Source organism: Babylonia areolata, chromosome 30 (assembly GCF_041734735.1).
Source record: "Babylonia areolata isolate BAREFJ2019XMU chromosome 30, ASM4173473v1, whole genome shotgun sequence".
Classification (NCBI taxonomy): Eukaryota; Metazoa; Mollusca; class Gastropoda; order Neogastropoda; family Buccinidae; genus Babylonia; species Babylonia areolata.
Window position 1 is genome coordinate 13134961 of NC_134905.1, and position 12500 is coordinate 13147460.

General features: G+C 48.0%; 1 protein-coding gene across 1 annotated transcript in view; it reads right to left on the reverse strand.

Annotated features, from left to right (window-relative positions):
• LOC143275253 (uncharacterized) overlaps positions 1 to 12500 on the reverse strand; it is a 113652-nt gene that overhangs the window by 31355 nt on the left and 69797 nt on the right. Inside the window, exons 11-14 of the mRNA XM_076579228.1 lie at positions 8136 to 8417; positions 5509 to 5703; positions 2837 to 3181; positions 118 to 719 (exon numbers count right to left, since the gene is read on the reverse strand). Coding sequence (XP_076435343.1) covers positions 118 to 719; positions 2837 to 3181; positions 5509 to 5703; positions 8136 to 8417 — 1424 coding nt within the window. The remainder of the gene's footprint in view (positions 1 to 117; positions 720 to 2836; positions 3182 to 5508; positions 5704 to 8135; positions 8418 to 12500) is intronic.

The following is a 12500-nucleotide window of genomic DNA, read 5'->3' on the forward strand; positions in this document are numbered from 1 at the left end:
CGAACACATCCCCATACTCTCACACACACCCTGCACACTCACACCCTCTGCCACACAAATACCCCTTCCCCTATACACTCCCTCACGCCCCCGGTCCCCCCCCCCCTACACACACACCTTCTCTTGGCCTGTAGCACGTCCACCTCAGGAGCCGAGGAAGACACGGTAGAGGCGGCAGAGACAGAGGACAGCGAGTCGCGTTGCCGGCAGCCTTCCCCGCCTCCGTGGTCCCCGCCACCGTTGTTGCTGTTGTTATTGTTGCTGTTACTGTTACTGCTGTTGGTGTTGTTGTTGTTGTTGTTCTCGCCGCCCGCCACCATCCCGAGAAGAAGCATGTCACCACCACCACACCCACTGTCCCCACCACCACCACCACTTCCGCCACAGCCGCCAACGCCCCCCACACCAGAGGAGGACCCGTCAGAAGCCGCGATGCTGCTGGTCTTGCTGCTGACTCCGCTGCTGCTGCTGCTGCTGGCGTTGGTGGTGGTGGCCGTGATACTGTTGCAGCAGTTGCAGCCGTGATGGTGAAGGTTGTTGTCGTGGTTGTGATGGTTGTGATGGTGGTTGTGGTCGTGGTTGTGGTGGTGGCAGGTCAGAGGTCCAGTTGGCTGGAGGATGGTGGTGGTGGTGGTGGTGACGGAGGAGGATGAGGAAGGGTGGACGCTGGTGGTGGGAGTGTGGGGGCTGGGCAGTTGAGAGTCTGAGGGTCGTCGGCGCTGTTGGCGACGTGGAGGATACGAAAGGAAACGAAATGACATGGTTAGTTTTCCACGGTACTGAGATAACCACAACCACAACCACAGCAACAGGAAGGACATTTTAGTTTTCAACGGTATTGAGATAACCACAACCACAACCACAGCAACAGGAAGGACATTTTAGTTTTCAACGGTATTGAGATAACCACAACCACAACCACAGCAACAGGAAGGACATTTTAGTTTTCAACGGTATTGAGATAACCACAACCACAACCACAGCAACAGGAAGGACATTTTAGTTTTCAACGGTACTGAGATAACCACAACCACCACAACAGGAATACTTTCTTCCCCCCCCCCCCACCTCACCCCACCCCCCACACACACTCGGCCATGGAGAGGATGCCGAGGAGAAGGAGAAAGGGGTGGGTGGGTGATGAGAATGAGGGATGTGGTGGTGCTGTAGGGAGAGTGGGGGTGTCGGGTAGAGAATGAGGGATGTGGTGGTGCTGTAGGGAGAGTGGGGGTGTCGGGTAGAGAATGAGGGATGTGGTGGTGCTGTGGGGAGAGTGGGGGTGTCGGGTAGAGAATGAGGGATGTGGTGGTGCTGTGGGGAGAGTGAGGGGGGCGGGTAGAGAATGAGGGATGTGGTGGTGCTGTAGGGAGAGTGGGGGTGTCGGGTAGAGAATGAGGGATGTGGTGGTGCTGTGGGGAGAGTGAGGGGGGCGGGTAGAGAATGAGGGATGTGGTGGTGCTGTGGGGAGAGTGGGGGTGTCGGGTAGAGAATGAGGGATGTGGTGGTGCTGTGGGGAGAGTGGGGGTGTCGGGTAGAGAATGAGGGATGTGGTGGTGCTGTGGGGAGAGTGGGGGTGTCGGGTAGAGAATGAGGGATGTGGTGGTGCTGTAGGGAGAGTGGGGGTGTCGGGTAGAGAATGAGGGATGTGGTGGTGCTGTAGGGAGAGTGGGGGTGTCGGGTAGAGAATGAGGGATGTGGTGGTGCTGTAGGGAGAGTGGGGGTGTCGGGTAGAGAATGAGGGATGTGGTGGTGCTGTGGGGAGAGTGGGGGTGGTCGGGTAGAGAATGAGGGGGGATGTGGTGGTGTGGTGTGGTGTGTGTGTGTGTGTGTGTGTGTGGTGTGTGTGTGTGGGGTGTGTGTGTGTGTGTGTGTGTGTGTGTGGTGTATGTGTGTGTGTGTGTGTGTGTGTGATGTGTGTGTGGTGTGTGGTGTTGTGTGTGTGTGTGTGGTGTTGTGTGTGTGTGTGTGGGTGTCGGGTGTGTGTGTGTGTGTCGTGTGTGTGTGTGTGTGTGGTGTCGGGTAGGAGAATTGAGGACGGAGGAGAAAGGGGTAGGTAGGTAGGAAAGGACAGAGAGATCAACAGAACTATATGGAAAGAAAGGAGATTTGAGAGGGCTTCTTGTACCAGCTCACAACACCACACACACACACACACACACACACACACACACACACACATACACACACACACACACACACACACACACACACACACACACACACACACACACACACACACACACACACACACACACACACACACACACACACACACACACACACACACACACACACACACACACACACACATACACCACACACACACACACACACACACACACACACACACACACACACACACACACACACACACACACACACACACACACACACACACACACACACACACACACACACACACACACACACACACACACACACACAGAAAGAGAGAAGATAGACAGACTGACATACAGACAGACATACGTACAACCTATGTCGACGTTCATAATCACTACAAGCATGTGTGCAAATCAAAAGGCCCCGCAGAACGGAGTAAACTTGCAAGAAAACAATGAAGAACTGAATGGATAATTACATGTGCGGATGAATTAAAAAAAACACCCACCAATGATTACATAATAAGATAATCAAACGAACAAATCAAGGAAAATAGATAGATAGATTAAAAAAACAAAAAACAAAAACAAAAAAACACCAACCATCACAACCATCACCACCAAACCACACACCACCCCAAAACCATCACCACCCACACCACAACCAACCCAACCAACCAACCACCACCACCACCACCACAAACTATCAAACTCACCCTGGCACCCCTCTCCGAAGTCATTGGACTCTTCCTCTCTCCCACGCCCTCCGCGGCCGAGCTCTGGCGCCGAAGGTGGACGGGCGAGTCCACTTGGTGAGCGCGGGGGGAGCAGGGGGAGTGGTGGTGGTGGTGGTGTCGGTGGTGGTGGTGGGAGTGATGGGAGGGGGAGTGGTGTGGGGAGGAGGAGGAGGGGGACTGGGGGAGGTGGGGAGCGGTGAGGGGGGAGTGAGGGGAAGGGGGCAGGGGATGGGATGGGCGCGCCATCTTGTGCAGACTCAGCTTGCGCCGCTCGCACATGGCCTGCACGTCCTCCACACGCCGAAGCACCTGCTGGACCGCCCCCTGCAAAAACCACGTGGTGTCCACGTGACCGTGAGGTCCACAACCACCAGGATGGTGGTTAGGAAGAAGAGGAACAACAACAACAACAACAACAACAACAACAACAACAAAATAAGAACAAGAAGACCGGGGACGAGAAGAACGTGAATAAGAACCAGAACAATGATGGTGATGATAATGATGATGGACAAGAACAAGAACAATCATGGTGATGATGATGATAATGATGATGATGTTGGTGATGAACAAGAACAAGAACAATGATGATGATGATGGTGAACAAGAACAAGAACAATGATGATGATGATGGTGAACAAGAACAAGAACAATGATGATGATGATGGTGAACAAGAACAAGAACAATGATGATGATGATGGTGAACAAGAACAAGAACAATAACTAGAAGAACAAGAACAAAGACAAGCACAAGAAGAAGAATTATGATGATGACGATGAAGAAGAAGAAGGAGAATGATAAGAAGAACGAGAACAAGAAGAACAAGAACAAAAGCAAGAACTTCTTCGTTCGTGGACTGCAACTCCCACGTTGACTCGTATGTACACGAGTGGGCTTTTACGTGTATACCGTTTTTATCCGCCATGTAGGCAGTCATACTCCGTTTTCGGGGATGTGCATGGTGGGCATGTTCCTGTTTCCATAACCCACCGAAGTCTGACATGGATTACAGGATGTTTCACGTGCGTATTTGATTTCTGCTTCCGTATACACACGAAGGGGGTTCAGACACAAGCTGGTCTGCACGTATGTTGACCTGGGAGATCGGAAAAATCTCCAGCCTTTACCCACCAGGAGCCGTTACCGAGATTCGAACCCGGGACCCTCAGATTGAAAGTCCAACGCTTTATTCACTCTGCTATTGCGCTCGTGAAAAGCAAGAAAAGTAATGATAACGATGATGTTGGTGACGGTGAAGAAGAAGAACAAAAACAACAAGAAAGAGCAAGGAAAGAACAAGAACAAGAATGATGATGGTGAGGAGGAGGAGGAGGAGGAGGAGGAGGAGGAAATTATCAATAATGAAAATAAAAGTAATGATGAAAACAATACTGTTAATGATGAAGATGACGATAATGATATTGATAGTGATGATGATGATGATAATGATGATGATGATAAGGATGGCCATAATGCTACCCATGTTAATGTTAATACTATGATAATGCTAATAAAATGCTAATAATGCTAGTAGTAGTAGTAGGAGGAGGAGGAGGAGGAGGAGGAGAAGTACCACCATCACCACTACTACTACTGCTACTACAACTATTACATCCACATCCCTCCCCTCTTACCAGCACCACGCACACATCAGTCTAAATTCCACCACCACTACCAGTCCTAATCCATACAACCCTCACCCACCCACCCCAAGAAAAACAACAACCCCCCACCCCTACCCCGCCCCCAGCAAGAGCACCAACACCAACAGCAAAACTGTACAAGACTTTATTGGACAATCAAAAAGATTCAAGTCTTAAAAGATTCACAATGAAACATTCTCTGCATTTATATTGAACATTTATTTTGACGAATGGCCACGGTTTCACTCTGTCAATCTCTCTCTCTCTCTCTCCCTCTCCCATTACATTACTCCTTAGGTGATGTTCACTTTCCAGTGTGTTATTATTGTTGCTACTATGTTAGTATTAGTATTATCATTAATATTATCATTGTTGTTGTTGTCAGTGGTAGTTGCGGTAATAGTAGTTTTTTTGTGTGTGTATTTTTGTTGTTGTTGTTTTTCTTGTTTAGTTTTGTCTTGCACTTCAACCTTCTTTTCATTGTCAAATAATGTGTGTATTTTCGCCATTGCGTTTGTGTATTGCTTGTTACATATGAACGAGCACGATATAAGCTCATGCTTGTTGTTGCTCAAGTCTTCTTAATTGAACGCTGTATTGCACCTTGTTTCTAGATATTAAAAAAATGTTTAAACCAACAGCAAAAAAAAAAAACTAAACAAAAAAAACCCTCCTCATTCTAGACAGTGTGCAGTCAGGAGGTCACCGAAGGCAGTCCAGCTCCTGAGGGGAAGGTCACTCAAACCCCACCACCCCCCACCCACACCACTACTCACACAACCCAGACCCCCCCCCCCCTCCTGACTTCCTCCCTCCCTGTACAAACCAGCAAGAATACAAACACAAACACCAACAGTTTACAAACAAACAAAGGGGGGTGGGGGTGAGGGGTAACTCAAACCCCACCACCCCCACCCCACCCCACCCCCCTTCCCACCCATGCAGCCCCCACTCTCCCCCCAACAAATCCAACACCAACACCACCAACACCAACACAGACTCTCACCCTAGACTCTGCAGTGAGGACGTCTCCGAAGGCAGTCTTCAGCTCCTGAGGGGGGTCGCTCAGCCTCAGCTGCCGGAAGGTCCTCAGGTAGGCGTCGATCTCGTGCAGGGACTCCTCCGCCCCCTGGGCCGTCCGGCATCTGTCGAGGGGTTGGTCGGCCAGAAGGTCCACCCCCTCACTGCACCACTGGTGGGCCTGGATCGTGACGTACCGTGCATCACGTGCAGTGCACAGTGGTGTGTGTGTGTGTGTGTGTGTGTGTGTGTGTGTTGTGGGTGGGTGTGGTTTGGGTGTGGAGTTGTGGGTGGGTGGATGGGTATGTGAGCTTTTTTTTGGTGTGTGTGTGGGGGCGGGAGGCGGGGGCGGTGGGGGGGGGGTCGACCGGTGTGTAGTGTGTGTGTGTGTGTGTGTGTGTGTGTGTGTGTGGTGGGCCTGGATCCTCCAAATACAGCGCAGCACGTGCAATGGACAGTGGTGGGTGTGTGGGGGGTGATGGGACGCAGGTGTGCTGGGGGGTGGGGTGGGAGTGTGTGTGTGTGTGTGTGTGTGTGTGTGTGTGTGTGTTAGTGTTTGTGTGTGTGCGTGCGTGCGTGTGTGTGTGTGTGTGTGTGTGTGTGTGTGTGTGTGTGTGTGCGTACCTACGTGCGTGCGTGCGTGCATGAGCGTTGGTACAGTGGCGGTATACAAAGAGAGAGAGAGAGGGGGGGGGGGGGGGGGGGAGAGAGGGAGTGTGTTTGTTTGTTGTTGTTGTTGTTGCTGTTGTTGTTGTTGTTGTTGTTGTGTGTGTGTGTGTGTGTGTGTGTGTGTGACTGTGTGTGTCTGTGTCTGTGTGTCTGTGCATGCGCGCGCGCGCGCTCACGCGCGTTGGTACTGGCATTCTGGTGGCTGCTGAGTGAGTGAAGTTGTGTGTTTGTGTGGGGCTGTGGCTATCTCATCCTGCCTTGGCTTGCCTCGTCCGATCTTATCTTTGGTATTGTCTTTTGTCTCACCTCGTCTCACCCTGTCTTGTCTTGTCTTGTCTTGTCCTGCCTCGTTTCGTCCTGTGTAGTCCCGTCTCTTCCTGTCTTGCCCTAGTCTAGTTTTGTCATGCACTATCCTGTCTTGTCTAGTCTTGTCTTGTCCCGTCCTGTCCTATCCTGTCTAGTCTTGTCTTGTCTTGTCCTGCACTGTTCTGTCTTGTCTTGTATTGTCTTGTTCTTTCCTGTCACGTTTTGACCTGTCTTGTGTATTGTATTGTTGTGTAGTGTAGTGTATTGTATTGTAGTGTAGTCCTGTCTTGTCTTGTCTTGTCTTGTCCAGTGTCGTCCTTTCCTGTCCTTTTTTTGTCTTGTTTTTCTTCTGTTTTGTCTTGTCCTGTCCTGCCTTGTCCTGTCTCGTCTCCTCTCGTCCTGTCTTGCCTTGTCCTGCCTTGTCCCATCTTGTCTTTCTTGCCATGTCCTGTCTTGTCTTTCTTGCCTTGTCCCGTCTTGTCTTTCTTGCCTTCCTGTCCTGTCTTGTCTTTCTTACCTTTCTTGCCATGTCCTGTCTTGTCCCGTCTTGTCTTTCTTGCCATGTCCTGTCTTGTCCCGTCTTGTCTTTCTTGCCATGTCCCGTCTTGTCCTGTCTTGTCTTTCTTGCGATGTCCTGTCTTCTCTTTCTTGCCATGTCCCGTCTTGTCCCGTCTTGTCTTTCTTGCCATGTCCCGTCTTGTCCCGTCTTGTCTTCCTTGCCATGTCCCGTCTTGTCTTTCTTGCCATGTCCCGTCTTGTCCCGTCTTGTCTTCCTTGCCATGTCCCGTCTTGTCTTTCTTGCCATGTCCCGTCTTGTCCCGTCTTGTCTTCCTTGCCATGTCCCGTCTTGTCTTCCTTGCCTTTCTTGCCATGTCCCGTCTTGTCTTTCTTGCCATGTCCCGTCTTGTCTTTCTTGCCTTCCTGTCCTGTCTTGTCTTTCTTGCCATGTCCTGTCTTGTCTTTCTTGCCTTCCTGTCCTGTCTTGTCTTTCTTGCCATGTCCCGTCTTGTCTTTCTTGCCTTCCTGTCCTGTCTTGTCTTTCTTGCCATGTCCTGTCTTGTCTTCCTTGCCATGTCCTGTCTTGTCTTTCTTGCCTTGTCCTGTCTTGTCTTTCTTGCCTTGTCCTGTGTGTTTCTTGCCCTGTCTTGTCTTATCCAGTCTTGTCCTTTCCTGTCCTGTCTTGTTTTTCTTCTGTCTTGTCCTGTCTTGTCTCCTCTCGTCTTGCCTTGTCTTGCTTTGTCCTGCCCTGCCCTGTCTCCTCTGGTCTTGTCTTGTCCTGTCCTGCCTTGTCATGTCCTGCCCTGCCCTGTCTCCTCTGGTCTTGTCTTGTCCTGTCCTGCCTTGTCATGTCCTGCCATGCCCTGTCTCCTCTGGTCTTGTCTTGTCCTGTCCTGCCTTGTCATGTCCTGCCATGCCCTGTCTTGTCTTGTCTTGTTTTGTCTTGTCTTTCTTGCCTTGTCCTGCCCTGTCCTGCCCTGTGTCGTTTCGTCCTGTCTTGTCAAGTGCTGTGCTACTGTATAGTGTAGTGTGGTGTAGTGTAGTGCAGTGAAGCGTAGTCATGTCTTGTCTTGTCCAGTCTGGTTTACTATTGTCCTGTCCTGTCCTGTCCCCCCTGCCATCACGTGCACCGGATCTCACCCTGTCCACAGTGTGGTGGAGGTGGTGGGACTGCGAGAGGAGGGACCGTCGCCGGCGCAGCGCGTCCTTGTAGTGCTGGCACAGCTGCTGCAGCTCCACGCACTTGGGCCGCAGGCTGTCGGCGGCGTAGGGGTCCCCCTCCTTGAGGAGGTCCTGGGGACGGTGGTGGTCTTCCTGAGGGTGATCCCGGTCCTGGTGATGGTGGTGGTGGTCCTCCCCCATGGTGCTCCGGCACAGCTCCTCTCCACGGCACCGCATCCTCTCCGCTGCCTCCAGGTCCCTCTGTGGAGTGAGCCAGCAAGACGCGTTGTCAGGTGAGGTGAGGTGAGATAGGACACGATAAGGTGAGGTGAGGTGAGACACGATAAGGTGAGGTGAGGTGAGATAGGACACGATAAGGTGAGGTGAGGTGAGATAGGACACGATAAGGTGAGGTGAGGTGAGGTGAGATAGGACACGATAAGGTGAGGTGAGGTGAGATAGGACACGATAAGGTGAGGTGAGGTGAGACACGATAAGGTGAGGTGAGGTGAGATAGGACACGATAAGGTGAGGTGAGGTGAGGTGAGACACGATAAGGTGAGGTGAGGTGAGATAGGACACGATAAGGTGAGGTGAGGTGAGACACGATAAGGTGAGGTGAGGTGAGATAGGACACGATAAGGTGAGGTGAGGTGAGATAGGACACGATAAGGTGAGGTGAGGTGAGATAGGACACGATAAGGTGAGGTGAGGTGAGGTGAGATAGGACACGATAAGGTGAGGTGAGGTGAGATAGGACACGATAAGTGAGATGGTAGGACCGTAGTGAGGTGAGGTGAGATAGGACACGATAAGTGAGGTGAGGTGAGATAGGACACGATAAGGTGAGGTGAGGTGAGATAGGCACGATAAGGTGAGGTATGAGGTGAGACACGATAAGGTGAGTGAGGTGGATGGACCTAGTAGTGAGATAACCGTAGGAGTAGATAACACAAAGGTGAGGTGAGTGAGTGAGATAGGACGTAGGTGAGGTGAGGGTGGACACGATAAGGTGAGGTGAGGTGAGAAGACACGATTAGGTGAGGTGGTGTAAGGTAAGATATGGTAAGAAATCAAGATTGAGGTGAGGTAAGTAGTAGTAGAAATCAGATAGTGAGGTTGAGGTAAGATATGGTAAGAAAATCAAGATTAGGTGAGGTGGTGTAAGGTAAGATATGGTAGAAAATCAAGATTAGGTGAGGTGGTGTAAGGTAAGATATGGTAAAAATCAAGATTAGGTGAGGTGGTGTAAGGTAAGATATGGTAAGAAAATCAAGATCAGGTGAGGTGGTGTAAGATAAGATATGGTAAGAAAATCAAGATCAGGTGAGGTGGTGTAAGGTAAGATATGGTAAGAAAATCAAGATTAGGTGAGGTGGTGTAAGGTAAGATATGGTAAGAAAATCAAGATCAGGTGAGGTGGTGTAAGGTAAGATATGGTAAGAAAATCAAGATTAGGTGAGGTGGTGTAAGGTAAGATATGGTAAGAAAATCAAGATCAGGTGAGGTGGTGTAAGGTAAGATATGGTAAGAAAAGATTAGGTGAGGTGGTGTAAGGTAAGATATGGTAAGAAAATCAAGATTAGGTGAGGTGATGTATGGTAAGATATGGTAAGAAAATAAAAATTAGGTGAGGTGGTGTAAGGTAAGATATGGTAAGAAAATCAAGATTAGGTGAGGTGGTGTAAGGTAAGATATGGTAAGAAAATCAAGATTAGGTGAGGTGGTGTAAGGTAAGATATGGTAAGAAAATCAAGATTAGGTGAGGTGGTGTAAGGTAAGATATGGTAAGAAAATCAAGATTAGGTGAGGTGGTGTAAGGTAAGATATGGTAAGAAAATCAAGATCAGGTGAGGTGGTGTAAGGTAAGATATGGTAAGAAAATCAAGATTAGGTGAAGTGGTGTAAGGTAAGATATGGTAAGAAAATCAAGATTAGGTGAGGTGATGTAAGGTAAGATATGGTAAGAAAATCAAGATTAGGTGAGGTGGTGTAAGGTAAGATATGGTAAGAAAATCAAGATTAGGTGAGGTGGTGAAAGGTAAGATATGGTAAGAAAATCAAGATTAGGTGAGGTGGTGAAAGGTAAGATATGGTAAGAAAATCAAGATTAGTTGAGGTGATGTAAGGTAAGATATGGTAAGAAAATCAAGATTAGGTGAGGTGGTGTAAGGTAAGATATGGTAAGAAAATCAAGATTAGGTGAGGTGGTGTAAGGTAAGATATGGTAAGAAAATCAAGATTAGGTGAGGTGATGTAAGGTAAGATATGGTAAGAAAATCAAGATTAGGTGAGGTGGTGTAAGGTAAGATATGGTAAGAAAATCAAGATTAGGTGAGGTGGTGTAAGGTAAGATATGGTAAGAAAATCAAGATTAGGTGAGGTGGTGTAAGGTAAGATATGGTAAGAAAATCAAGATTAGGTGAGGTGATGTAAGGTAAGATATGGTAAGAAAATCAAGATTAGGTGAGGTGGTGTAAGGTAAGATATGGTAAGAAAATCAAGATTAGGTGAGGTGGTGAAAGGTAAGATATGGTAAGAAAATCAAGATTAGGTGAGGTGGTGTAAGGTAAGATATGGTAAGAAAATCAAGATTAGTTGAGGTGATGTAAGGTAAGATATGGTAAGAAAATCAAGATTAGGTGAGGTGATGTAAGGTAAGATATGGTAAGAAAATCAAGATTAGGTGAGGTGGTGTAAGGTAAGATATGGTAAGAAAATCAAGATTAGGTGAGGTGATGTAAGGTAAGATATGGTAAGAAAATCAAGATTAGGTGAGGTGGTGTAAGGTAAGATATGGTAAGAAAATCAAGATTAGGTGAGGTGGTGTAAGGTAAGATATGGTAAGAAAATCAAGATTAGGTGAGGTGGTGTAAGGTAAGATATGGTAAGAAAATCAAGATTAGGTGAGGTGGTGTAAGGTAAGATATGGTAAGAAAATCAAGATTAGGTGAGGTGGTGTAAGGTAAGATATGGTAAGAAAATCAAGATTAGGTGAGGTGATTTTAGGTGAGATAAGGTAAAGTGAGGTCAGGTGATGTAAAGTAAGATATTAAGAAAATCAAGATAATGTGAGGTGATGTAAGGTAAAATGAGGTAAAGATGAGGTGATTGTAAGGTGAGGTGATGTAAGGTAAAATGAGGTAATGATGAGGTGATTGTAAGGTGAGGTGATGTAAGGTAAAATGAGGTAAAGATGAGGTGATTGCAAGGTGAGGTGATGTAAGGTAAAATGAGGTAATGATGAGGTGATTGTAAGGTGAGGTGATGTAAGGTAAAATGAGGTAATGATGAGGTGATTGCAAGGTGAGGTGATGTAAGGTAAAATGAGGTAATGATGAAGTGATTGTAAGGTGAGGTCTTGTAAGGTAAAATGAGGTAATGATGAGGTGATTGCAAGGTGAGGTGATGTAAGGTAAAATGAGGTAATGATGAGGTGATTGTAAGGTGAGGTGATGTAAGGTAAAATGAGGTAATGATGAGGTGATTGTAAGGTGAGGTGATGTAAGGTAAAATGAGGTAAAGATGAGGTGATTGCAAGGTGAGGTGATGTAAGGTCAGGAAAGATAAGAGAAGACCAGGTCACATTACATTGCAGTACACTTTGTCTCCACCTCCACCCCAACCCCCCACCCCTCCACACATTACACACACACACCACACATACCACACATACCACACACACCACACATACCACACATACCAGAAGGGGATAAAGAGAAAGAGCTCAAAGGGGAAGAGAGAGAGGGAAGAATTCGTGAATTTTTTTTTCAGGATTATTGCCATTTGTTGTCATGTTGTTGTTTCTCTGTCTCTGTCTCTCTCTTTCTCTCTCTCTGTGTGTGTGTGTGTGTGTGTGTGTGTGTGTGTGTGTGTGTGTGTGTGTGTGTGTGTGTGTGTGTGTGTGTGTGTGTGTGTGTGTGTGTGTGTGTGTGTTTCCTCCTAAAACAAAAAAATCTCCGTGGTGCGTATTTTTGTTATATATATATATATATATATATATATATATATATATATATATATATAAAGAAAAAAAAAGATGAGACAAGTTAAGACGGGTTGAGCTGAGGTGAGGTGAGGTGAGGTCAGACAAGGTGAGGTGAGGTGAGGTGAGGTCAGACAAGGTGAGGTGAGGTGAGGTGAGGTCAGACAAGGTGAGGTGAGGTGAGGTGAGGTGAGGTGAGGTCAGACAAGGTGAGGTGAGGTGAGGTGAGGTGAGGTGAGGTCAGACAAGGTGAGGTGAGGTGAGGTGAGGTCAGACAAGGTGAGGTGAGGTGAGGTGAGGTCAGACAAGGTGAGGTGAGGTGAGGTGAGGTCAGACAAGGTGAGGTGAGGTGAGGTGAG